A 27,955-nucleotide genomic window follows, 5' to 3' on the forward strand; every position below is an offset into this window, starting at 1 on the left:
GGATTGAAATGATGTTATTTAAGGACCTGCTGTACCTTGATTCTTACTTACCCCACATCAATTAAAATTTTGTGTGGAACATGCTACTTTGTTCTTACGTATCTCTAAATTTCTGGCTGATGTCAAGACTAGTAAGTTGTTGGTCAGAAATGAATGCAAAATGCAAATGTAAAGAATTCTTCTGGGAGAATTTACTTTAGTAATGGCTTAGGTATTATCAAAATATAATTTAAAAATCTCTCAAATAAATAATCTTTTTGTAAGGCACAAATTCAAAGGTAACAAAAACCCTATACATTTTCATGTGGGACTGCCCCCTCTTAAGGCATTAGGAAACTAAAAGTTAATGTCATAGCAGGTGACCTGGCCTGTCAGGAGTTAACTCTGCTTACTGGATTGTGGGAAACGCGCAGGGGGTGGCAGAGCTTGGCATGGCAGCTATTCATCCACATGAAGAAACTGCTTCAGTGTTTCAGCAACCGATGCAACTGTGCCTAGAGAAAACTGAATATCTGCTCTGCTTGAAGCATTCTATGAATGTAACTTGATAAAAATAGGAGATACGGGCATGCTATGTTCATTAGTTTATTACAAAAGAAAAACAACTCCCAAAGACAAAATACCCAACATTCTAATTCCTAACTCCTCCTGTGTTGCTTTTTTTTTTTTCAAATCTTCTGTGACTAACCACTTTTCACAATCCTCCAGTTTGCTCAGCTCACATCACATCCCAGCTCCTTGGCTCCTGGCGACACAAGTGAGCGGTCGCAACGACCTAGACCATGGCCAATGCAGTGGAACCACCTCTGAAGTGGTTGAGCCTTTTAAGAAAAAATTTTAATTACTGTTAACTCATTCTAAATAAATAGTGGTATTGTTTCTGCCCCTAAAATGAAATCCCAAATAGCTGATGCTCAAGCTGAGGCCTTCCTCCTACCACTTGACACTTGGAAAATATGATGGAATATTCACCGATTTGTTAATCCTAGGAGTGCATCTTGTGATCCAGATGAATCAAAATAAACAGTGAGAATATCTTCTAAAAAGCCCACGATGGCCCTTTGGGCTGAGTCCCCAGTCAGAGGCTGAATACCGCTCACGTGCTCCAGGGCAGTTTTCACCATCTGATCTCTTTCCTGTGGGCTGTGGGGTGCTCTGGTGTCATCTCCCTCTTCTCCTGATTTTAAAAACTGCAGGATATATGATTGGACCATGTCCCCATTCAGCTCAAGAGTTTCTTTGATGCAGGGCAGGTCTGAGGCACTGGCAACGCTCAGGAGGTGAACTAGCGCCTGGCAGATTTGTGTCCGCAGACTGGCACAGTACTTGAATTCCAAAAAGTCTGTGGTATCTTCACTCTTCTGTAGGGCAATGACTAATGCATTCCAGATCTGAGCATACTGGTCAACAGACCCATAATGCTCTCTCTTGCCCGGAATGGAAAGGGCAGCAGCAGATCTGATGCGCACTTTGAAGTTCTTGCATGATGTCACAACTGAAGTCAGGGCATTGTAGGCCTGGGATGTCCATGGGGCTGTTCCTAGAAAGAATTCACAGTCGTTAAAACAAATATAGGCCTAGATATAAGTGTGTGAGGGCGGGAAGAAGGGAACAGAGCAAGCATATACACCAGTGTTCAAATTACTCATTTTATGTTTTCATTTTATTATCCTAGTAATACAAAAAGATCATGGTGGTGACCGCCTGTGGGGCCCCCATGTGTGTAGTGAGTACTGACTCCCAAACCTGCATGCTTCAAGTTAGTGAATCTGGCTCTGATCCCCTAATTAGGCACTTCAGCAACTTAGAAGAGGCTTCTCCTGAGAGGATTCTGTCCTGATGGACAAGGCCTGGTGGGGGCAGCACTGACTGGTGTGCAGTCCCACTTGTCCTGTCAGTTGCAAGCTTCTGAGCAGTGTGCAAGCTGTAACTATGCCGAGCCTTGTCTGTACTGGCAAAAGATCCTTTCCCCACCCAGATTAGCATCCAGACACTCCTCTGACAATAGCAAGTTGTGCACTTTATTGCAAAGAAAAAGAAAGTACTATCTAGGCAGTGACTGGGAGAACATAGTACTCAGATTAGTTAAAGGTTCAATTTTCTAATTTTCAGAAGATGTCTTGATTTTTGACTTCTATCCCTCCCTGCTGGCCCTAGAAAATCAACCTGTTTTCTTCCTCATCAGAATTACTACTACTCACAACCTACTCCTTTGGGGTGTGGGGAGGAGTATTGGAGCTCTTAATGCTCAAGATTGGCCACTAAGTAAAATGCAGTTTCCTTTGACTCTCTCAGCCTTTCCCATTTTTTTGATGCCTCTGAAGACAGTCAACCAGATACCTGACTTGGTGAGCACCAAAGCCAAAATTCACCTAAGGCTATTTCTGCAGCAGGAAAAGCCATGTGGCTACTACTTCCAGGCTGTCAACTGACTGGTCTGCCTGCTCTTGGCAATACAGGGGATCAGAGCCAGATTCACTAATTTGAGGCTTGCTCTGCTGGTCCAGAATGGTTCTCTCTTCAGAAACGTACCCTACGCTTCAAATCTTCTCACAGAGACAAACAGATTTAAAAAAAAAAAGGCAGTTGGATCTGGAGGCAATGATCCACATGTCCAAGCAGCTATTAACCACTGATGACAGGCAAGGACCTGTCACAACTACAGCAGACACCCTTTTATACAGCAGTTCACTACAGTACCACAGGTTCATGTGAGATATCTGATTTGTATCTTCTTTCTTTCATGACAGTTTTTTTCCATGTTAAAATATATGCTCATTGTTTTTCCCATGCTCAAATATATGCTCAAAATTTAGAAAATAAAAGCAGAGAAAAATCTATCCTTTACCTTGTGCAGAAATTATCATTAAGATAATTTCCTTTCAGTCTTTTTTCCTACCCATTTATGTCATATCTGGTTTTAGTTTGCTTACCATCAGAAGTATTTTCCTAGATTGTAAGACTTTTTGTAAACAATCTTAAATGGTAATAAAATATCCTATTGGGGGAACAAAAATACACACACCATGGTTCACTTTACCATTCCCCTAAACTTGAGTGTTCTGTACATTTCTGTTCTTTTGAATACCATGTCAGCTAGCATTGTGGAAACAACTCTAACATCAATGTAGACTATATGTCCAAAAACATTTCCATCAAAGAGAAGAGGTTAAACTTTCCTACCTAATGGAAGAGCAGGATTTTTAAATACATTTCCCATTGCGTAGCAAGCATTCCACCGGACTTTCATGGCAGCCTCAATGAGAACAGTAGAAATTAGGGCCTGGATAGACTCCTCAATGATTTCAGCAAATCTGGGTTTTTCTACATGAGATGGCTGCAGGAAGTGAAGTAAATTTCCAAGGGCACGGACTGCACTGCTTTTTACCTAGAATAAAATGTAAACCCATTAGAAATTGGTCTTGCTAGAGATGTTTCAGAAAACAATGTTTCAGTTTTTAAAAAACCAAACATCTTAAAACAAGGAAGTTAATGAAAAATGCAGATTGCTAAGGGCAAGTTCTTAGAACTCTGCAAGGTCTTGTGCAGTTAACTTTCTGAGCCATCAGAGAGATGCTTCTGCCCCAGATTTTTCAGTGTTAGATATTGGGCATCAGTTCCATCTTAATCTATAGAGATGGTATGCAAGGTCCAAGGGAGCAGGACAATGCTGATTTGTAGCAAGCTGAGAAGCTACGCATCAAATTTCTAATCTAACACTCTGTGCTAGATAGTCTTAACCTTTGCAGCTTCTTAAAATCACCTAGGAGTTTTCTTTTCTTAAAACTAATTTCCAGCTTTGACCCAGAAATTCTGATTGAGTTAATCAGATGTCAGACTTAACCAGGTTTTGAGAACCATGATACTAAAGTAAGAGCCTGACAAGGTCAGGTGCTATGCTAGATGCTATAACATAAGACATCTCAGAGGCCAATGAGGCATATGTGAGGACATTTTATAGATGAGGAAATTGCCTTTCAGAGAGGTTAATTAATGCACCAAAGGACAAGTCAGGATTTAAACCATGTCTGCCTGACTCATAAGCTCAAGTCTATGCTTTTTATACTTAGTAAACAGGATATTTGAAGTCAAGGGCTGGCTGTCTTTTGGACTTGTCAATTCTACTCAAAGCTGAATACAACAGCAACAGGTTTATACTAAAACAAACATGGGCATATTACAAATGGTGCTGATTTCTCATAAGATAGGAAAGAACCTATACGAGCATGGAAAGGGCCACTGGCTGCCCTCAGTATACAAACTGAGTATACTCTCAATCTCCTTTGAACTGTGGTAAATTTGATGGCCATCACAATGCACCAACCTACCAGATATGCTAGGATAAAATTGTAAGATACTAAGTAAGTGAGAAATACTAGGTTTGGTTATGAGTCTACCTTGTCTTTATCCTTAGAGGCTTCTATAGCTGATCGTAACATCTTTAAGAGCAGGAGACCAGAGAATTCTTCTTGGAAACTCGGATCTGGTGTTTCCCTGTAGACCCAAACCAGGCAAAACATGTAAAAAGGTAAAACCCACTTGGGTATATACATATACAAATATATACTCACTTCTGTAACAATAAAATCTTTAGAAAAACAGCTCAACAAATCTGTTCAAATTATACCAAGAATTTATAGGTCATGCCTTTTAACCCAGTAGGTCCACATTGAGAACTATAACCAAAAGAGTATCTCCAAATGGAGATTTCATGTACAAAAACATTCACTGTATATAGACTAAAACAACTTAAATGTTCAACACCACACAGTGATGACTATAATTATTTATAAAAAAGTCAGTAATCAGGCCCTCCCTGGTGGTGCAGTGGGTTAAAGCGCAGCACTGTGAAGCTATCTGCAGCCAACGTAGCATGAGTTCGACCCCCAGCCAAGGAGCTGACCCACATGGCGCAGCAGACCTCTTCTGACCCTCCCGCTACTCCCCTCAGCAGTGTATTTCAGTAGATCTGCTTGTTCTGTTCCCCACTCTGTCTCTGGTGAATCCTCTCACCCCACACCGCTAACCTGTACCCAGTTCTTGTATGCATATATAAATCAATTTTTAAAAAAAAGTCAGTAATCATGCAAACGCTTAGACATGTTGTTTGGTAGATATATTACATCAGAGATAACAGACAAGACAGAGCAAAAGCAGGACACTGTATGAATAATGGAAGGGGACATAGTGAACTAGAGGAGGAGGAGAAAGGCTTTACACTGAAAACTCCTTTATACTGTTTCAATCTTTCTCCTTTACATTGGGATATATTACTGAAAAAAAAAAAAAAAAAGCAATTATTTATCCATCACTAAGGTTTTGAATTTTTACTTTTGTATTTTCCACATTTTCTATATGTGGATATATTAACTTGATTTTCAGCATGCAGTATTTTTTATTATTTTATATTACTAATAAATACTGAGACTAGCTATTTTATTAGTTACAAAAATAGGAAAACAGGAAGATTGAATAATACAATTGATCACTTAATCATTGTTATATAAAATATGTATAATAATTATATTTAATATATAAATCACTACAAAGTATGACTGTTATACATATTAGTTTATACTAATACATATTTTATATTCTAATATATAACATGAAAATTATATAATATGGAGGAATTATTGCTAGTTCTTTTATAGTGGGGAATCAAAGATACTCTCTTGGGACCTCAGCTTTAGAAGTCACCTAAGGGAAAAGAGCTGAATCACCTACATGTTGACAATCAAAGTGTCTGTCAGGTTGCCTAGGGACCAGGCTGCTTTGGCCCGGACATTCAGAGACTTGTCTTGAAGTGACATCAGTATTGCATTTGCTGTGTCTGCAACAAATATGACATCCTATAAGACAAAACACTGAAGTTATTTTAAGTTCATACTGCTACCTTTGAAATTCTCCAATTTATTTTCAGATAAAGCTATTAGCCATTATCATAAATTTTACTGTTTCTATATTATAGTCTGAACACTCATTAAAATCCCTGGGGAACTGCTCCATGGTTTTGGAGCTGAAGGAATCTATGGATTTCTACTTTCATGAATACCTTATAACCCAGCCTTGACAGCTGCTTGGAATAGTCCCCACTTCTGAAAACAATGTTTTGACAGTGAAATGCATTTCCAAAATGTATTCTATTGTTTGCACTCCTTTCAGTGAGCTGTCACAAGTTAAAACTAAAGGAGAAATTAATTTCCTTCTCAGTAAACTCATTAATTTTAGTATATTCTGAGCACTAAGGAGTTGGGGCAGTATGTCAAGTAAATAAAAATAAATGAACTACATGTATTATTATATTTTAGTCAGCAATTAAAGAAACCATTACAGGTATTTTCCTTTCCTACCCAATTCCAAGGCTCTGTACCCACCAAAAAAGAATACTGACAGAGACTATAAAACTGCAGAGCTACGAAGGATCACCCTGACCTGTCTGAGACAGGGGAAAAGCACATAGACACCAAGGGCTCGTGAGGTTGCAGCTTTCACCAGACAATTCTTGCTATCATTCAGTCCAAGCAGCATCGTAAGGCACAGGATCTGCCTGTCACCCTGTACAAGAAAGGGAGGCAAAAAGAAAGAATGAAAGAATCATGAACCAATGTCTCTGACTTGCTTTTTCAGGAGTTCAATCCAGATCTTAAGACTACTTTGGTTCAATTATTAGCTGAGCAGCCTAGTGCAGGACAGAGACATCTGTGATCACATTTAACCTCTAGCATCGAGTGACTTAGGGCATTTTACTCTCCTACTTCACTCGAGTTGCCTTCTTTATAAAAGCTAATTTATGTAAACAAGAACAAATATAAGTGCTATTAAGGACCAAAAAAACAAGTAGTTTAAATATCACAGTTGGACAAGTATTTTCACATACTTCACTTTTTACTCAGATATTCCCATTTTATGGATGATAAAACTAGCTTTTACAGAAGTTACGCTAATCAAAGAGCAAGAAAATAAAAGAATGGGGATTTAAACCTAGGTCTTTTAAATTTGAAATCATTCTGACTTTAAAGTCTCTATCCCAATTTCTACCATCTGACTTCTAAAGCACAGGGAAGAAAGGATCTCCTGAGATATTAAGATTTTAATTTACACATTTGTTGTTCTCACTGCCCTCACCCCTCACTCAAGTAAAGTACATTTTCCTCAGAGATGTTAAGTACTGGTTCAAAATGAAAAAGAATCAAAATCAAGTTCTGATGCTCAGGTGTGTCATTTAAGGATGAGAAACACCCCCCACCCCACCCCCAATTCAGGTTACCGGCAGACTGCTGAAGGCTTCCGGCAAGATGGAAGACAGGGCATCACAGGCGCTTGCCTGGAGAGTCGGGTGCTCTGAGTTCTGCAAGGCTCTGGGTAATGGACCATTCAGCATCATAGTCCAGAACATCACCACCTGGAACAGGGCACAGTTCAAACTGTAGCCCAAGAGAACAGTCCAACCAACTTGACCCTAAATTTACCACAGACTACTACACCACACCATTTTTCCTTAAAGAACTGCTTTTTTTTTTTTTTAAGATTTATTTATTTATGCATACAGACCCGGGGTACAGGCTACAGGGTGCAGGGGCAGTGAGAGAATTCACCAGAGACAGAGTGGGGAGCAGAACAGGCAGATCTATGAAGTACACTGCTGAGGGGAGCAGCGGATGAGAGGTCTGCCACGCCATGTGGGATCACCTTCTGGGGCAGGTGGGGATCAAACTCATGCAGAGGTTGCTTTAGCTTCTTAGTGCTGTGCTTTAACCCACTGTGACACCAAGGAGGGCCCAAGAACTGTTTTTTATAAATTCTTTCACTTCTTGTAAATTCTTCTAACTTTAGAAGACAAGGTATTGAATCCTTACATTTTACTGATTAGGAAATGTAGTCTGCTAAAATTAAACTATGAGTGATAATGATTATGAGGAAGATGATGAAGATTACAATATTAAAAACCATAGCAGTAACAGCCAATATTTTTGAATAGCACTTACCATTTGCAAGGCATTTGCTCTAAGTGCTTTACAAGTTATCAATTCAATTTAAACCCTGGTACAACTAAGTTGAAGTATATTATCATTACCTCCATTTGCATATAAAGAAACTAAGGCACAGACATAATGTAAATTGCTAATGAGTAGCAGAGCTGATCAAGAAGACAGATCAACCACTACCTAGCTAGGGCTCTTTCAATTTGATCCCTTTGGGCAAAAGAATCAGGGACCCAGAACAGACCAGAAGTCTCATGTCAGAAAGCATGGGACCTAGAGGTAGAGCTCGAATTGAATCTTTTAGTTGCTGCTTTCTCTCCAGCTTCTGTCTTTCTCTAGCTCTCTTAACTTACTCATTAAGGGGAAAGCCAGCTAACACATCAAGGAAACACTAGAGCAGTCTCTGGAGAGATCCTCGAGAGGAGCAACTGAGAAGAGGCCTCTTGCCAATGACCAGCACTAACTTGCCAGCTATGAAAGTAAGTGACCTTGGAAGAAGACCCTCTAGCCCCAGTCACCAACTGACTGCACCTAGTGCCAAGATCATGAATGCAACCTCCTGAGAGACCTGAGCCAAAACCACCCAGGTAAGCTACTCCAGATGTCTGACACACAAATTATGTGAGGAAGTAAGTATATATTGTTTTAAACTGCAAAAGTGTTTAGGTAATTTACTCAGCAATATAGAAAACATTTCCCTTCTTATAAATGAAATAATACCAGTGTGAACAGTGAAGAGTCTTACCCAAAATCACAACACTAGCAAGAGAAGTTTGTACTCAAACCCAGGTCTTTCTGATAGCAAAGCTCAATTCATCTTCTAGCAATTGCTACCACTTTGGCTTTAATGACAGTCTAAGGAAGAGGCAAAGGCTAGACATTCTTAATTCACTATTAAGATGATGGAAATACAATGGAGGAAAAAATAGGTAAAATGAGGAGGGCAAAGGTCGAAAACATTAAGTGCTCAGTTGATTTTACTTGAGGCACTAAGTGGAGGCAGTATTTTTTTTTTTGGTAGAGTCTCATACTCTTCCCCCAAATAACTGGCAGAATGAGCAGACAACAGAAACAACATAAGATCACAGAATTTAATAGGAATCACTGTGGGAAGGAAATTATGAGAATCAACCTTCAATGAACACCTACTATGCATTAGCCTGTTTATTTCATTCAATCTTCAATAACCCTATAAGTCAAGGGTTATTATTCTACTCTAATAAGGGAAACTGTGCTCATAATCACAAATCCATTAAGTGGTGCTCCCAGATGTGATTCCAAAGCTCCTAGTTCCAAATCCTCGGCTTTTCCCACTATTATGGTCAGACTCTTGGACAGATGAGTAACCAAATCACATTTTATACAACTGGTTTTCCACTGCTGACTGGTTATACATAATCATAACTAAATACACATAACCCTAGCACTACTAAACTCCAAATAAACTCAAATGCAAATAAAATCAATTCATATTAGTATTATATCTTCCTAAGAACTTAAATCATAGTTTTTGACACTGGAAGCATCCATAATGTTTACTCCCTTTATCACCAAGCTTCAAAATAAAACTGACTGATGCACTAAGAAAACAGACATTTACTTACCAAGGTGACTGGCACTCTCTGATCAGGCACTACAGCAGAATCTGGTTTATACTGTTGTATTAAGCCTGTACCCAGTTCTTCCAGAAGCTGACGAGATAAAAGAAATAGATGATCAAATCAGACTATTAGAACTCAAGAGGTAAAAACCATTTCAGTTTGGACATTACCGCTAATCAAGGGGAAAAATAATTTCCAAATGATTCTCTTTCTTTTCTCACTAATTCCATGTTAGAAGCATTCTTTCCAGAAGCAACATCACCAGTTACAGATTTGGCAATAAAGTAATAATTACCTCATTGGGTTTATACATTGATTCAATTCAATTCATACTTACTAGGGTAAGTATGACTTCCCTACCTGAAACCTCTTGAATAAACCTCAGGCTTAATATATAGCAGAAAGTAGAATATAAAGTGAAGAGAAAAAAAGGATGTGGCTTTTAATGAAAATTACCTTTGTTCCATGAAGCTGAATTGATGGATCTTCTTCCCCCATGCACTTGCAAATCACCTCTCCAAGCTCCATCAAGTATACCTGAGTCATTGAAAAGTAGCCCCTTGCCAGATGAGCCAAAACCTGAAAAGAGAACAAGGGATTAACTGTAAGATCTGAATGCAAGGCAATAATATTCAGGAAAGTGTGTTATTGTTTTAGAAATTACTCACACTTATTAAGAGGTTGAAATGTGATGTTGAATGAAATGAAAAACAATCATAATCTTTATTTATATGGTTAAAATCAATAATTATGTAATTTTATGATTATAATTTATAAAATGTTCCTTATTATTATAATTTATAAATTGTTCCTTAATATCTCATGTAAGCCTGGGAAGAAACTAATACTGAGTTAAAAATCAAAGGATTTACTTAATATAGCCAAATAATTTGCAGCAGACTCCTATGACTTAGATTGTATTTGAGTATACAAAACATGAATACTTGTATTTAGGCTTGTATTCTTCCTCTGAGGAACAATTATTTTGTTGTCTTTAAGCAGATAGATAATGAAAGAGAAATTTACACAGAATTAAACATTTACTTATAGAAATCAAAGGTTAACTGTATAGCTTCTTTCAGAACTATTATGTACTCTATTTGCACCCATATCATATAATATCTGAAGTAACTAAAATGATCTGCAACAGAAAGTAATGACTTTGACATTTTACAACCAAGACCTCACCTGTAACAAAACAACAACCAATTGCACCTATAAATACAATTCTCACCAACACCACCAACGCATGGCTCAGTTTTACATGATTCTCAGACTGATGCCCCATAATCAGACTGTGAAGAAAGGGTCATTACTTTCACTTCAAACAAGATACAGCAATCTCCTACCTGTAAGGCCTCCAGTCGAATGGGGGATGGTTTATAGATGGCTCCTGCTGCAGAACCAGTATCACTACCTGAGCAGGAATCCTCCTTGGGCAGCACAACAGTGGAAATACAAAGTCGAATGAGCCAACAAGGCTCTGGAGAGCCTTTAGGTGAGCTAACTGATCCTTCCTCTAGAAAGGATCCTGAAGGTGCTTTCTTCCAGCCATCAGGAGGGTTGAGGTGAGGAGTTGCTGAATTGTTATTGTTGAGTCCAGAAGTACAGGGTTGTTGTAAAAGTAGCTGAACTTCAGGTAACGGTGCATGAGTAGACACTATGGCTCCCAAGAGTGTGAGACTTGACACACGAACATTAACATCTATCAGAGAAAACAGTAAGAACCTATTATCATGGGAATAGCTGTCATAAAAATCATAATTACTTCTATGGACAATTAAAAATTATGGCATACCTCTTAAGACTTAAATCTAATTAAACCTCTACCCTAACTTGCAACTTACAGGAAATATAGGAGACAGACTACGAGTTAAAAAACATAATAAACAATCCAACAAAGTAAGAAAGAGACATTCTGTAAAACACTGACTCAGACTCTTCAAATAGTCAAAGAAAAAACAGGTGGTGGGACTTAAAAAGACTGAAGTGGCAAAATAACTAAACGCAATGCATGAACCTTAAATGAACTCAGGTTTTTTTGGTTTTTTTTAAAAAGCTATAAGAGACCTTTGGGAAAAATGGAAAATTTCAATGTGGACTAGATATTAAGTAGATGATATTATGGAATCGATGTAATTTTCTTACATATGAGAATGGTACTGTGTTTTGTAGGAGACTGTCTTTAAGATTTTCATGTGGGCCCTCCCTGGTGGTGCAACAGGTTAGGACGCAGCACTGCAAGCTAGTCATAGCCGCTTCAGTGTGAGTTCAATCCCCAGCCCCAGAGTTGATCCACACGATGTGGCAGACCTCTCCTGAGGAGCCCACTGCTCCCCTCAGCAGTGTACTTCATTGATCTGCCTGTTCTGCTCCCCACTCTGTCTCTGTGAATCCCCACCACCCCTCTATCTCTGGCCTGTACCCCAGTTCTATATGAATAAATAAATCTTTAAAAAAAAAAAAAAAAGATCGTGTCCATAACTTACTTTCAAACAGTTAAGGTAAAAAAAAAAATTGATGTATATGAATATAGACAGATATATATACACACAGTACTTATATCTATATACATAAACACATATATACATATATGAAAAGAAAGCAAATATGGTAGTTTTAAGTCTATACAGAGGTATAGGAGTTCATGTAGGAGTTCATGTTACTGTTCTTTTCATTTTTTTGTAACATTTTAACATTTAATGATAAAATGTTACTGGAGGACAATGCCAGACACTTGAAAATGAACTCTGAAATATGGCACACTTCCTTCAGTTTGCAGATGAAGAAAAGTTGGGGGCTTGGGATGTTTTCACCTTATTATTGCCATTAATCTGATGAGGAGCCTTAAGTCAAAACCTATCTTTCTGGGTTCCATTTTACATACTGGTTAAGGAGGGAACTGGACTCAGCTTACACATCATTACATGACTTAGGCCTCAAAAAAATCTTATGTAAGATAGGTATTATCATCCCTGTTAGAAGGAAATTATGATTTGGAGAGGCTGTGCTATGGCAACAGTGGTAGCGGACTGCAGATGTCTGAACTGACTCTGAGCCCAGCACTTATGCAGTGAAGTCACAAGACATTCATGTCTCCTTCAAGTTCTATTTCAAACTGAAAAACTATCAGAATATGACTTAACACTTGCAAACAAAAGAAAAATAAGTGTTCTAAATAGCACATATATTCTATATGCAAGAATAAGTCAGGAAATAATGTTAGAGGAAAAGGATGTCCTGAAAGAACTCTGCAGATACAAGTTTTGTGGACTCCACCCCCTACTCCAGTCACTGAAACTGCAACTCCAACCCTACTCCAGTCACTGAAATGACAAAGGAGGACTGCAAGGATCTAAGGGTGGAGCTAAGCAGCCATTCTGAGACTTTTGGGATATATAAAGGAGCCATGTTGAGCTGGGGCTCGCTGGCTCCTTTGGCCTGATGGCTGGCGGCTGATGGCTTGGCTCTTGATCAGCTTTCAGTGTGCTAGGTTCCAAGTCAGCAGAATGGGTAGGATACTCTAGTTAACATATCTTTCTCTCTTTCCCTCAGTTGTTTCTTTCCTTTCCCCTTGTAAATAACCCCATTGTTGATCTTTTTGTGTATATCTGCAGTACAACTGAATCTTAAGCGTGTGGATTAGGACCCACAGACAGGCAACCCAGTTCACATCGGGTTGCCCTGTAACAATAAGACTGTAGCTAGTGGGTATCTGAGGGTCTAAAATTTTATCTGAAGTTCAGAGAAGATCATTTAAGCAAATTAGGCTTAATATTTAATTTTTTTCCCCAAAAGATGATGTCATCTTTCTTTATGCCTATAAGAAAGGAACTCTAAGACACTATAGGTACAGGGTACCCCTTACTTTTCCTCAATCCTAATTCCAAAGGGATACTCCAGTTACTGCACCTAAGCACTAAAGTGACAGTATCTGCAGTGAATTCAAGAGTTCAATTCCTTCCAGTGAATTACACCTGGGACACAGGGGTTAAAATTGGGGTTTTAGCAATAGTTGGTCCCCTCAAAACTTGAAGAGAGTTAATACAAGATATCTTAGAGCTATAAAAATGCTTTTTTAAACTAATAATCTAAATAAATCTAAAGCTGTATTTTTATAACATAAAGCAAGAGTCAATTTTAAACCACCACCAACCTTTATGATGGATATAAGGCTTTATCTGATTCCACACCTTGGTCAACAGGCTGAGTTTCAGACGGTTATAAGGTGAATTTGATACTAAATTTGCAAGGCACTATAAAACACAAAGAAGAGTTCATCAGTAGGCCTGATTAAGCCACAGTACAGACACATAATTTTATAGAATTGAAAAAGAAGTCTTTGCACTTTACAAAACAATCAAACCTTTTTTACTTTTGTGAGGGTAGGAGGAATAGCACTTACAGCTCATTGGTACCCCTTATTACTAAAGATAAAAATATTTAATAAATCATATTTTTGGACATAAAGAGCTTGTATGTGAGATCAGACAAATCAGCAATATATCCAAATGAAACTACCACTTGGATAAATATTCTTAAGTTACTTTTATACAACATAAAATTTTATAAAAAATAGAAACATTAACCCCTCCCCAGTACCTACCAATAGATGGGCACATTTACCTTAATTATCTGAGTAAGGGTCTGTGAAGACGACTCAGCCACCAAAGCTAACAATAGACATCTATGTAATTCTCTAATGCTGGAAGCGATCATTACAGAGAAGGGAGTAAAAGCCCTTCTGTGGTCACTGGTATCTTCAGCAACAGAAAGAAACTGCTTTGAACCTTCCAAGATGGCAGATAAAACTTGCAAAGCACAGGCACGTGTCTGAAATTTTAGGATGACTCATATCAGTTACTCAAAGACCAGGAACTGGATTTTCTTCTTCCCAAATACATTTAAAATTCTGAAAGCACATAGGGTCATTTAAAAGCCCAAAAAATATTTAGGATCATTCTAGTCAGAAGAATTAAAAACAATTTAATTACCACGTCCTAAAACTAGCCTTTGCAACCACTGTATCCCTAACCCCACTTCTTAAAAACAAAAACAAAAAATGACATTGCTGTTAGGTTTTCTACAGTAAGAAATAAATGTAATCTATACTGTAGTACAAAAAACTGAAATTGTGAGCAGGAAAATAAAAGATTAGAGACAGAGTTTATTCAAGCATAAACCAACTAACAAGAGAGATAGTTAGTGGGGTAAAATATATACACATCCAGAATCTGTTTCATATCAAATACCTAAGGACATTCTGCTTTATAGTCCACCCTGAAGCATCTATGTGTGTTCAATCGTAATTCAACAGAATATTAAGCACTTTGTGTATATCCAGCTTGGCAGGCACCATTAAGTCATCTAACTTTTTAGAAAAATTCTAAGGTGCAGTAAATAACACTGCTGGCAGTATGGGTCTTTAATAGTAAAAGAAAGGAGTATTACTAAATATAACCTATGGCTGGAAAGAAAAGTATGTCCATTTTTGTCAATAGGCTGCTGTCCAGGAAAACTATCAATGCATGAAGATTCTCTTTGTAAGATTTTAAAAGATTACTTTCAATTGGTACACTACTGATTTTGTGGGTTTTAAACATCAGAAAAGAAACCAAAGGAAAGTTTAATCAAAATAGAATGTAGGTAATAAATACTGGACCAGAATATGAAAGAGGACTATACCCTTTATGGCCAGCTCACTCAAAAGTGCTAGTTTAGATTTCTTAAAAGCAGGGAATAAGAATTAATTCTAGGCTCTAACCTAAATATTTACTTTTCATAAAGCATATGTGAGTTTGGGGTGAAAAGGTTTTCCAGAAAATTTTCAACTATATATCTTAAAGTAACAAAGAAATAAATCATTTTTGCAGGTCTTTTGTAAAGTGGAATAAAAAATAAAGACTGAAGATTTATTGCTACAAATTTATAGCATAGCAGTATTGAGCCTTTGGAATTAAACATCATCACTTAATAAAGTTAGGAAGTTAATGACGTATTAGAAAATTTTGTCGGGGAGAGGAAGTAGGAGAGTATGTGTACAGAAAATAAGCTTCTTCTAAAGGGCCAGAAATACATACTTCGTATTTTAAACTTTATAGTCACACAGTCTCTGCTGCAACCACTCACCTCTACCATGGTGACACTGACACTATATAAAATAATAACTATGTGTCCCAATAAAAACTTATAGAGAATGAAATATGCATTTCACATGTCATAAAATAATCTTTTGGTTTTTAAAAGAATTATTTAAAAGCATAGAACCCATTCTCAGCTCATGGGTCATATAATAAAAAGGTAGTGGGTCAGACATAGTCCACAGGCCAAACCCTTATTAAATGGCTGGTCTGAAAAGAGTTAGCTGTTATGCTGAACCTCCCACATTTGTAAAAAGCAACTAAAGACCACAGTCCCAACCAACAGTTCACAAACCAAATAAAATTAAAGAGCAAGTTGTGGAAAGTAATGAATTGATATATTCAGAAGTCAAAATCTTTCAGCTCAATTAGCTCTGGTCATGACTATCATAGATGAAAAAAAAAAAGGAATATTACTGAAATTGGTTAATTTGCCCCAGGAATTTTCTTTAGTAATAGCAATTCAAGGAGATGATCATTGAAGTTCTAGTATTTTTTTGGCTTGTTAGCCCCTGCCTTTTTAAACTCAAAAATCTTAACAGAAAATAATACCATTGGTCTAACTGGAGCTTTTTATGTTGAGAGGGCAGTCATTCAGCAAGACTTTTGTTTAAAAAAAAAAAAAAGAAAGATTTATTTGTATTTATTTATGGCATACCTGGGGTGTAGACCAGAGGCATGATGGGTGGGAGTGGTGAGATGATTCACCAGAGACAGAGTGGGGAGCAAAACAGGCAGATGTACTGAAATACACTGCTGAGAGGAGCAGCAGGCAAGACAGGAGAGGTCTGTTGTGCCATGTGGGTCACCTTCCTGGCCAAGGATGGAACTCAGGTATCAATTGCTGGCGATAGCTAGATAGCTAGACTTTAACTACTGCACCACCAGGGAGGCCCTCAGCATAACTTTTAAATGTTCAATATTTCAAAGAGAATCTACATTTAGTAGAATATTTTCCTTCCTTAGTTAAGAGGCTAACTTATGGCAAGGAATTGTATATAACACATCCAAGAAGAGGCAAATATATGATCAGCTATAGCTCTCTACTGTGGTTATCCAATATTGAATTATTTTTTATAAGGTTTTTCTCATTAAACTATGTAAACAATTATTATGTATGAATTGAAAAAATACGGAAATGTTGAAAGAAAAAAATACTGTTGGGATCATGAATTCTATGTCCTATAGTCATAAAACTAAGATTTTCTAAGCCTTACAGTTTTCTTAAGTAACATCATATTCCTCTGAGCATTTAAGCCTTATTTATATTTTCCAATTAATAAAAATCACAGCATTTTCATAAAAGGGAAAGCAGCACAGTGCAGCTCATAGAGAACACAAAGTTCTAACTCAAGGGGTTCACTCTTCAAGCAAGCCCTGTGGCAGGAGGTGACCACACAGTGCTCTATATCTGACTCACATAAACCTTCTTCCTAGCCTGTTCCCTGCTCAGCTGTTTCCAATCAGGACGTGGGTCAGTAGAAATATGATTTGTGTTCAAATAAGACAGGGTAAAGGAAAGACAGACCTGTGAAATTTTTCTTCCTAGTTTAACACTTAGAATTTCAAGGTTCTTACCTTTGGAGAAGGATCTTTTAATGTAAGAGTCATCAAGGACACAGACTGAGGGCTTCCAAGCTCAGGTGTATCAGGAACAAAGGCTGACCAGTAGCCATAAAGAACCTTTTTTTCTATTGATTTTACAGTAGAAAGGAAACAAGCTAATGCTCCTTGGCGAACTCTGGCTTGGTAAGACCTTTAGAACCCAAGACAAGAAAGAAAGGTCTTTTAATAGTTCTTAAAATTATATATGTGACATGTTCGCTCTTCAAATGAAATGACACATTGAGAAATCCAACATTCTGAATAAGCCCTTAGATGCCAAATAATAAAAATTATTTTTCAAAATTCAATCAAAACATTTTAAAGTAATTTGCTTATGTAACTAGTTAGTAAAATAAATTAAAACACAACTAGAGAATTAAGAGGCAACATTTAATGTTAGAAAACTAGTGTTAGCTATGAAACATGCAAGCTATCCACTTATCCAACAAGGATGTACTGAGGATCCTGGGTAGGTATCAGGCATGATGCTGAGTCGGGCAGACACAAACTAAGCCCTACCCTTGTCAGACTTTTTAACAAAAGAAACAGGCAGTTAAAGAGATTAACTATAACACATTATGATTGACACCAAGGTAGCAATAACCCAAAAGGTCTCACAAAAGGGGTGCCTAAAGAAAGTGGGGCAAGAGGGACATGTCAAAAATGATTTCTCAAAGAATATGAATGCTGACCTTAGACTGACAGTATGTAGTGGTCAGCAAGGCAGCAGGCCAAAAAAAAAAAGAAGTGGGTGAAAGAGTATTCGAGGCAGATAGGAACAGCAGGAACAAAGGCAGATTCAAGAAAGCATGGCAAAGTGGAGAGGATGAAAAGTCTGAGGTTTCTAAGCAGTTATAAATTTACAGGCAACACAGATGTAGGTATAAACATATAAAAAGATACTACTACCTAATTTTACTCTGCATGCCTCCTTCAGCATCAGAATATTCCGACTCGCTACTGCTGACCCTTTTCCAACTGGAAGAATGGAAGGGTGAGGAGACTTGGTTTTCTCCTGCAGCTCTGCTTCCATCTATTGGCAAACTCTGGACACTCAGGGAGGAGGAACATTGAGTGTTCCCTTCATGCAGATTCACTCTGCCCGAGCCAGTGACTGTGGCTGCTTCTCTGTCACCACTGGATTCTTCCTCCTCCTCCTCTCCTTGCTGGCTTTTCTTTGGTTTTACTTTTAATTTTTTCTTTTTATTCTAATGTTAAGAGCAAATGAAAACATTTATGATAGCTATGTCAAAATAGCTTTGAACTGAATTACTGGTATTTTCTCATTTGATAATTCCTAAATATGTCCCCAACATGTAGTTTGAAGAGAGGAGAAAAGAAAAAAGTGGCATTTAGTACCCTTTGCATCAGACACTATGCTAAGTACTTATACATACCCTATGGGACTATAAGAAGCAAAGTATGAAATACATAGGACAGAGCAAGACTTGTGACCTGGGCTTAAATGCTACATCTTTCCATTTTTCAAATGGAAAAAATCATTTGGCTTCTCTGAGCTTCACCTTCCTCATCTGTTAGGTATGAGGCTAATACCACCTATCTTGCACAGTTGTGAAGGCATTAAGTCTTCTTAACTGGGGTGCTGCAAGAAAATTAAGGTCTACAGAAAATGACTTAGGGATTAAATTTTCTCAGTTCTTCTAAATAAGATACACAGCTAGTACCAGTCTAAATATGTAGGAGATATATAAATTCACTACACAAATGCATGTTTAGTGTACTTGGGCTTTGCAGATATTGATGTTAAGTAAAGTCAGTTTCTTTTCTTCCTTCTTTCTGACATAACAGGTATCTTTGGAATCTGCTCTCCTCTGCATTCCCTCTTAAGGAAGGCCTTCCTCACTTCTACCTTAGATTAATGTGGTTTTTACTGTGTCCTTTTATCTAGTACCACAATGATTTTTCTAAAATACAAATCTGATCACAGATTCATCATATCAGATTCTCTAATAACAGAATAGGGGAGAAAAATCTAGAGCATCATTAAAGTCAGTGGATTAGCCTGCTATAGAGCATCTACCTCTGAATTTCTTGTAATATCATAAAGCCATCCATCTAGAATTTTAAATTACTTCGAACTGAAATAATCTTGAAGATACATCATAAATGGCCAAAAACATTTGAGTGGTGCTGCTTTGTTAAAAAAAAAATGCAATAAAATCAAGCATTTTGAATTTGTACTATCAACACTAATCAGCAATTGTTCAATAAGATCTCCTTTGACTTACTGTGGGGGAGGGGCAACATTTGCAGAGTATCTGTATTTTATAAATTCTAGAACTTAAAAAAAGGATTCTTCAATGCCTCTCCATCCTCTATATGATAAAATCCTAAACTCTTTACCATTGTGATTTGGCCTCCACTACATGCCTCAACCTTTTTCTCTGCACTCCTGACACTCTAGCCCTACCAGTTAATGAGCAGGTTTCCCCAAATTAAATCAAATTCAAGGTAAGCTTTTGGTACAGTATTGATGCAAGTTATAGAAAACACAGCTATCAAGCAACGAAAAGCAACCCACAACTTAAATTCAGATGTAAATGTACCGCAGTCAGTCGAGAAGCACTGGGTTCTAACTGCTGTGGTTTGACAGGTGGCCGCCCATCATACTGAGGAAGTGGAGTGGGGTACAACACCGTGGGCATCTCTATGTTCAGTCCAGGGAGTCCATGAAACATGGATTTCTAGTAATAATGATTAAGGAAACACATACATAAAATATAAATAAAAAAACAGAATTATTCTTCATGTTCTGGATCACACAGGACAAAAAGGTTAATATTTAGAAGCTTATTAAGAAAATGAAAATGGGACAAGTTGAAGGTTTAGGGCTTAAAGATTAGAAGCTTAATTTCATCGAGCTAGATTTAGTTTGGCCAGATTAGGCTACATCTGATTTTTGTTTATCTTATTGATTTTTGTTCACTTATTTTTATTAATTTAAAATTTTTTATCCAATTTTTATCTAATTGTTTTAAATTAATCTATCACTTCAGTTTATATCTGTCAGACTACTGAGGAGGAGGAGAGATGGCACAAGAATGAAAATTTTAGTTAGGATAAAGCTAAGTTATTAATAGATTTATGTTAAGTAAAGAACCTAAGTTCAGCAAAAAAGTTCTTAATATCTCCTGGATAAACTGAAGAAGAGCGGCTCATATGACTTTCCCCACTGCCTGGAAGACTTAAAAAAGTCAAAAGGTAGCAACCTGCTGATATGTCTTTTTTTTTTTTTTTTAAGATTTATTTATTTATCCATACAGAACTGGGGTACAGGCCAGAAAGTGTGGGGGCAGTGAGAGGCTTCACCTGAGACAGAGTGGGAGTAGAACAGGCATATCAACGAGGTACACTGCTGAGGGGAGCAGCAGGTGGGTCAGGAGAGGTCTACTGTGCCCTGCAGATCACCTCCAGGGCTGGGGATCAAACTTGCTGAAGCTGATGCAGCCAGCTTGCAGTGCAGCATTCTAACCCATTGCACCACCAGGTAGGGCCCTGATACATGTCTTGATTGACCCAGAAAGAGACTAGGAGAAGCCCTGGTTCTTCTTTCAAGTACAGACAAGTTCAAGATAATCAAAATTAAATCACCTACAGATCATACCCATAACCTATCCCTTCCTAAGAGATTCAGTAGAATTTTGATACATAATTAAATCAGGGCTTACTGTTTCAGTACCTAATTTTAAGTATGCTTAAATGTTTTATTCTTAGGCCCTCCCTGGTGGCGCAGCGGGTTAAAGCACTGCAATAAGAAGCTTAAGCCACTTCCACATGAGTTCGATCCCCGCCTGGCCCTGAGGAGATCCACATGGTGAGGCAGACCTCTCCTGACCAGCCCGCTGCTCCCCTCAGCAGTGTACTTCATCAATCTGCCTGTTCTGCTCCCCACTTTGTCCCTGGTGAATCCTCTCACCCTCCACATCTCTGGCCTGTACCCCAGTTCTGTATAAATAAATAAATAAATCTTAAAAAAAAAAGTTTTATTCTTAAATGTAATACTGATACCTTAGAGCTAGCCTTGAAATGATGACATAAAGTGGTCCTATGTCTGGGGTTTAAATAGGAAAACCGCCATTAGGCATAATGAAACCTGGGGATTGGGCAATGTCTTACCTTTAGCACAGCTAGAAGAGCTCCAAGTTGATCAGTCTGTGTCAGTTTCATCTTCCCAACATTTAGAAGTGACTGTATGCCTTTTAATGCATTTTGTAACAACTAGGAGAAAAACAGATCAAGTTAGAAGGCAGATGAAATTTGGTCATCCAAGGATCAATTCTCTAGTACTGATTAAGAGGAGAAAATGTCTTTAGGTAATGCAAAAAACCTTTATATGGGAGGGAAAGAAGCAAATAGAAATATTCACAGAAGAGAGCTGATGACCTACTCATTATTTTTTGGAGGAACAAAGTGCTCTTATTAAATAACTGGTTTTACTATATATGGTTATAAACCAGCATATACAAATGGTAAATTAGAAAAAAATGAAGTGATGTCTATTGGAAAAAAAATGTGGCAAGGGTGAAAAAGTGACTGCAGCGATCAGAAAGGAAAAAGCAAAGCAGCAACACAAGGAACAGATGTGGGAAGAATTTTTGGAGGGCAACTCTAATCAAATTTGATTTTTTTTTTTTTTTTTGCCCCTGTAATCTCATTGCTAATAGTGTGTTCTTAAGCAAAACATCCCACATGGGAAATATGTGAATAGTAGCCTTGTTTGAAATAGTGAAAACACTGAAAAACTTTAATTTCTATCAATTATAAAAACAATTATAAAAGTTAACCCTCTGCTACATCTGAAACTCAACAATAGCAACCACTCTGTTAAGCAATTTAAGTGATTTATTTCATATAGTCCTCATGAGACTCTTACAATAGTAGTTATATCTTTTTTCCTGCTTCAGAGATGAGGAACATGGAGGCTTAAGAAGTCAAGTCACTCTTCCAGGTCACCCAGCTACAGCAGTGAGAAAGCATGAGGTACCAATAGGCAATGAAATGATGTCCAAAAACAGTTTATAAAAGGAAGTTGCAAACAGTGTATTTATTATAGCTTATTTAAAATATGTCCATTTATATGTCAAAAAAACACAGGGGCATTTAGAACAAATTGTTCCCAGTGACTTAATCTGAACAGGGAATTATAAGGAACTTTCAGAATGTCTGAAATGTGTCACTTTGAATTTAAAACACATTAATAAACTGTCATGTCTGCATCATATTTTTTTTAAAAGGAATAAAATATTACAGATATAGTTGAAATCTATTTTTTTCCTTCTGTCTAAAAGCAATTACTAGTCTGAAATAATATAGCTTTTACAGTCACAGTTTTCTTTGAAAACCTAGAACTGAAACAAAACAAACCACAACAACTTATTGTAATTTAAACTGCAAAAACAAGATTTCAGTCATTTTAGTTCCATAAACATTCCACTTATGTTCATATCTGTAAACAAATACACACCAAATTAATAGCTTGTTCTGCTGCTGATTCTAGAAATATCTGTTACAGCACAAGGTTAGTAAGAATTCCACCTACCATGCAAAATGTGATATCATCCATATCAGATGATTTTGGAGACTGTAAGGTTGTCAAGAAAACTCGGAAGCAGACATTTTGGTAGGACTCCTCCAAGTATGGCTGTCCTGGCACACTACAACACACACAGAAAAAACTCAAACTCAACCTCCTTTGAAATGGGGCTTGCAAAAGAACATAAAAAGGAATACAAACTACTAAAAAAAATACAAACTTGGAATATACCCTTGAATGCAATGAGAAGTGAAGTTGTGGTTAAGTGATTACTGATATAGGACAGTTTGTTGTGAATAGGATGAAGGAAGAATGATTTTCCTAGGAAAAAGTTAAGGGAGCTTATAGAGAAGTGTGAAGAAAGAGAAATCCTTTGAGCCAATGGACAATGCTGCTATGCAGGCAAGAGATCACTCATCCATTCACGTTTATGCTGCTGATTTTCTACTGCATGAATCAACTGACAGAACTGCGCAACTAGTTGATTCTATTTTCTTAGAATAAACTGGTCTTGACAGATAAATCTCACCCAAACTAAAAATTCATATGAATCTATCCTTCTAAAAACTTAGTATATGGTTAGAAATTATAGTAGTAGGAAACAAAAACTTGACATATCACACATATATCATTTTTGCTTATTTTAAGGATAAGGCCCTAGTCTACTTTTCCCCCTTCATTTATAAAAATTCTTTATAACAAACATTAAAATTAAAAATAATATACTAAAATTACAGGATATGCAAAGGAGGTTGTTTTCCCAAGTTGGCTCTCACTTCAGCCAGACTGAACCACCTACAAAGGGCTTACAAGAGGTCCCATCTTCTTACTGCTAGAAAACCTAGCTAGATGCACATACCTGAGACATAAGTTCGCCATACAATGCACTGCAGCTCTCCTGACTTCCGGGTCAGATTGAGTCAAGTCACTCAACTTCATTAAAAGTCCAGTCTTGCCGAGCAAGTCTGGGAGGTACTGAAACAAAATAACAGCTTCTATTTTAGTCAAAAAAAAAAAGCTTCTAGGAAAATATTACTCTTCAGAAAAAAAAATTATTTTTCAAACCAAAGGGCAGTTATGCATCAAAGGACTAGCTGCTAGGTAATACTTCCAGATGGAGAACAAAGACATGACAAAAAGTATCAGAAAGGATCTTCACTGCCAGCCTAGGTAGTTACTGGAGTTCTTTAGGTTTGGCTGCATAATTGAAAGGTAGTGATAATAAGAATAATGGTTAGTATTTATTGAGTGCCAAGCAGTTTACCAATACTATCTGATTTCATTTTCAGGGAAACCATTCCACAAATGAGGGAAAAAGTTCAGAGTAGATAAGTAAGGGTTGCTCAAAGTTACACATCTAATTAGCGGCAGGACAGAAACCTAAACACAGGTCTACTGGCTCCAGCGCCTGTGCTCCTAACCTTTCAAGGAAAGAATACAGTTAAACCACCTTTTGACATTTGGAGCCATTGCAATAAACCAGAGCTGCCAGGGCTTGAAGAATTTTCATGTGTGTCCAGGAACTACACTGTTGAATAGCTGAAATAGTATATTCCAACAGGAAATCCAGGTTCTGTTCATCAACAATCACCTACCAAAAGAGGGAAAAAATATAATTTCGAAAATGTATTTTTATCCTTTTCAGATATACATGCTCACCCGAATCAAGTTGCTTAAAAGTGTGTATGTGTGCCCCTATCTTTCTTGTGTCTAAAAAATCAGCTCTAAAGGCCTTGAAAGTTTGATCAAAAACTTTCAAGACCTGATCACTTCACAAGGCTTTAGTTCCCCCTTTAGTTCCTCCACTCAAAGTACACTTGGCAAAGTCGTTGTAACTTTTCCTTAAGCAGCCAAACAGACAACCTGGACACACACATAATGTAAGGCTCAATCCACTGAAATGTCTTAATTCAACTAAACTGCCTTACATAAAGCAAACCACTCAACCAGTAAGGCCTGCTAAATAGCTATTATGTCTCTACCATGATGTGGACAACACAACAAGGAGAACTGGCATATTCCTGTCCTTAAGGAGTTTGTAATCTCGTTGGGATTTAAAAAGGCTAATCCAATCATAAACCGACAACTGATACAAACTGTCAGTCAAATGACAGAAGACAGGTTAAGAACAATAGGTGCTATAGGTGGGTCAGGAACTTTTCCAGTTGCCAGTGGTACAAAGAGAGTACCCCATCAGTGTGAAAACTTCTAACCTTGGAAACAGCCTTATTTCACTTAGGAAGTCTAGGTAGCAAACTCTACTGGTTACATACCAGCATTCATCTTCTTTTTCCCAGCTGGCAGCGTATTGATTCTATTTGAGTGCTTGCCTCTTCTACATAACACCTGGTCCTAATTAGGCTAAGAGCGTGATTCTCTAACAGGATCAGTCTTGTCTCAGGAAACATTTGATCATGTTTACAGACATTTTTGATGTCTAAGGTCAAGGCTGTTGATAAATATCCTACATCACACAGGACTCCCAACCACAAAGAATTATCTGATCAAAATATCAGTAGTGCTGAGATTGAGAGACCCTCATATTGGGATTTGGTTGTACATTGGGATGCCTAGAATTGAGGTAGCTACCTAATGAGAATAACCCATACACTGAGGATAGTGGAATGGAAAGATGCCTAAAACACTCTTGTTAGGTGCTATCGCCTGTGGGGCTTCTGACTTTAGGTAATTTTTTAACTGTTCAGTTACTCTGGATTGGCTTTTTGTTTTTGCAGCCAGAAGAATGTTAGTTCACATAATGCTAAATGATATATATTGTGTTCTTAGCTACATTCACAAACTCACTGGTATCATGTAACAGCATACTTTTTGAAGTATTCCATAAAAAGTATTAAGCTTTATTTAGCTAGTTGGGAAAGGTTCTGGAGAAAAGAGGGCTATAGCACAGAACTTGATATGAATAAAAAGAGCCTATTTATCTAGAGTGTCTTCTTCAAGTTACTTAACATTTTATGCAGAGCAAAAATAGACCACAGGAATGGTAGCTTTGGGAAAGGGGAAAAAATATTGGTAGGAAAGGGGTAAGAGATTATTTCAATTTATCTTTAGGTGTTCTGGTCAAATACATCTTCCATGGTGTACATCCATGAAAAATTCTAAGAGGATTTTAGAGCCTGAATGATATTAGTTTCTTGAACCAAAAAATAGCAAGGGAATACCTCTAATGGATAAACTTCTAAAGTCATACAGAATATTTTCTTGGCCACCTATATTTAATATGATCCTTAGTAAGGAATTTGCTTTTTTTGTAACTTCCCAAAAGTCCAGCCTACCACAGGTGTTATGCTTGCTTCAAAGGTATTTACTTATCCTGTTTGTGATCTGAATTCCAAAGTTACTATGCGATTACCTGTAATCTATTAAGTAAGTGGTGGATAAGCTGAGACACTTTGCTGACAAGATGATTCTGATTAAGAGGCACCAGTCGGCAAGCTTGGACAAGAAGAGTACTGACGTCCTATCAAAAAACAAAACAAAACAAAAAAAAAAACGTAAATAAGAAAATAAATTCACTGTTAGTCAAGTATACAGATGAGGTGGTCCCCAAATTCCTATTTACTGCACCTTTCTACCTCTACATATGTTTATACAGACACATGCCAATGCATTACAATTACTTACAATATTCAGTATATAAACAAGCTCCACAGATTTGTAGCCTAGGAGCAACAGATTACAGCCCTGGTGTGCAGTTGTTCACACCATCTAGGTTTGGGTAAGTAAATTATTTGCACAACCACATTTCCCAGAACATATCCCTGTGGCTAAACAATATATGACTGTATTGGACTATCCAGGAAGGAGTCATCTTGCCTGAAGGCCTAAGGCGCTGACAATGGAAATAAAAATAGAGAAGAGATAAACTGAGAAATGTTTGAGACAGGTTCCCAAGATTTTGGATTGGATAATATCTGGGAGGAAGGAAAGGGGAAGAATGAGTTTGTGCCTGTGTGACTTGGTGGACTGGGCATGTCTGGGTGTGTCAGAGGGTGGGCTGGGCAGGGTGTGTGGAAGTGATTTTAGGAACTGTCAAGTTTGAGGAGCCTGTGTGTACAGAAGGTGGTGGTATGACAAGGTCAAAAGTCCAGGGACTTCAGTAAAGGTATCCAAGGCCTGATGTGTATGGGAAACATTAGTGTGAAAGTTAAAGAACTTCGAAAGAGGATACAGAGAGGGCCAAACTAGCATGGAGGTACAGAAAATGCAGGAACTTCCTGACAGACTTAGCTTCCAATTCTAGCTATGCCCTTAAAGCAATATGCCACTGGGCCCTGATGAACCTCAATACCTTCATTAGTAAAACAGACCTAACAATACCCCTTCTAAGAACCACCAGAGGATGTGTGGGAAAGCACAGTACGTAGTCTGTGTTTCGTATACTCAATAATGGTAGTAGTGATTTTTTTTCTCTATAGAGAGCATTTCGGATGCATAGAGTGAGTATAAGTTTATACCAGAGATGACACCAGCAGTGTTACCAGAGTGGAAAAAAAAAGGTGCGAGTTTGTCCAAACTGCAAGTTTCCAGAAAGACGCCAGAGAACAGCAATGCTAGGAAGCAACAACGGAACGCGGAACTATTACAGGACAACCCAGTGTGAACTGAACTGCCTGTCAGTGGGTCCTCACCCGCGCGCTTAAAAGTTAATTGTATCCCCAGAGTTCCTGTAGAACATACTTTTCCCTTAGCAGAACTAAGCAATGCAGGGTGGGGATGGAAATGGCCCGGAGAGGCGAGCGGAGCTACCAGCTAGGATCCCTGCAGGGTAGGGCCAGGGCCGGGGGGAGGGCCCCAGGTCCTTCCACTGCCCCGCCGCCTACCTCCGGGGCCACGCCGCCGCCGCCCTCGCTGTAGTTCTCTGAGATAAGCTGGTCGAAAAGCAGGTGGATCTCCGTGCGGGCAGAGCTGCTGTCATCCGGGCGCAGGGCGCAAAGCCTGGCGGATAAGCAGCGGAACCCATTGCCCGGTTTGGGGGGTGACTCCGGCGGCGCCGCCCGCTGTGGCCCGCCTAGAAGGGAGCCAGCGACTTGCACCGCCGCCATCTTTCCT

General features: G+C 38.1%; 1 protein-coding gene across 1 annotated transcript; it reads right to left on the reverse strand.

The window, feature by feature from the left end:
• Window positions 1-576: 576 nt before the first annotated feature.
• HEATR6 (HEAT repeat containing 6) lies at window positions 577-27,952 on the reverse strand. The gene is made up of 20 exons (XM_004684470.1): window positions 27,727-27,952; window positions 26,256-26,363; window positions 24,336-24,476; window positions 23,745-23,860; window positions 22,892-23,006; window positions 21,469-21,570; window positions 19,899-20,036; window positions 18,241-18,539; window positions 17,305-17,482; window positions 14,213-14,419; window positions 13,743-13,842; window positions 10,936-11,291; window positions 10,043-10,165; window positions 9,590-9,676; window positions 7,271-7,405; window positions 6,436-6,558; window positions 5,728-5,852; window positions 4,398-4,494; window positions 3,184-3,388; window positions 577-1,540 (listed from the first exon to the last, which is right to left on the reverse strand). Exons 1-20 carry the CDS (start codon window positions 27,946-27,948, stop codon window positions 969-971), a joined length of 3,549 nt encoding a protein of 1,182 aa, XP_004684527.1. The 5' UTR covers window positions 27,949-27,952; the 3' UTR covers window positions 577-968.
• Window positions 27,953-27,955: the final 3 nt, after the last annotated feature.

Source organism: Condylura cristata, unplaced genomic scaffold (genome assembly GCF_000260355.1).
Source record: "Condylura cristata isolate star-nosed mole 26May11 unplaced genomic scaffold, ConCri1.0 scaffold00017, whole genome shotgun sequence".
In the NCBI taxonomy this organism is placed as follows: Eukaryota; Metazoa; Chordata; class Mammalia; order Eulipotyphla; family Talpidae; genus Condylura; species Condylura cristata.

What these genes read in the sequence shown, in the direction of transcription:
- HEATR6 (XM_004684470.1), bottom strand. Translation starts at nt 27,948, where the DNA reads ATGGCGGCGGTGCAAGTCGCTGGCTCCCTTCTAGGCGGGCCACAGCGG. An exon ending in CTCTTCTAGCTGTGCTAAAG is followed by an intron (nt 20,037 to 21,468) that starts GTAAGACATTGC and finishes CATTATTACTAG; the next exon opens with AAATCCATGTTTCATGGACT. An exon ending in CCTCTAAGGATAAAGACAAG is followed by an intron (nt 3,389 to 4,397) that starts GTAGACTCATAA and finishes ATTTTATTCTAG; the next exon opens with GTAAAAAGCAGTGCAGTCCG.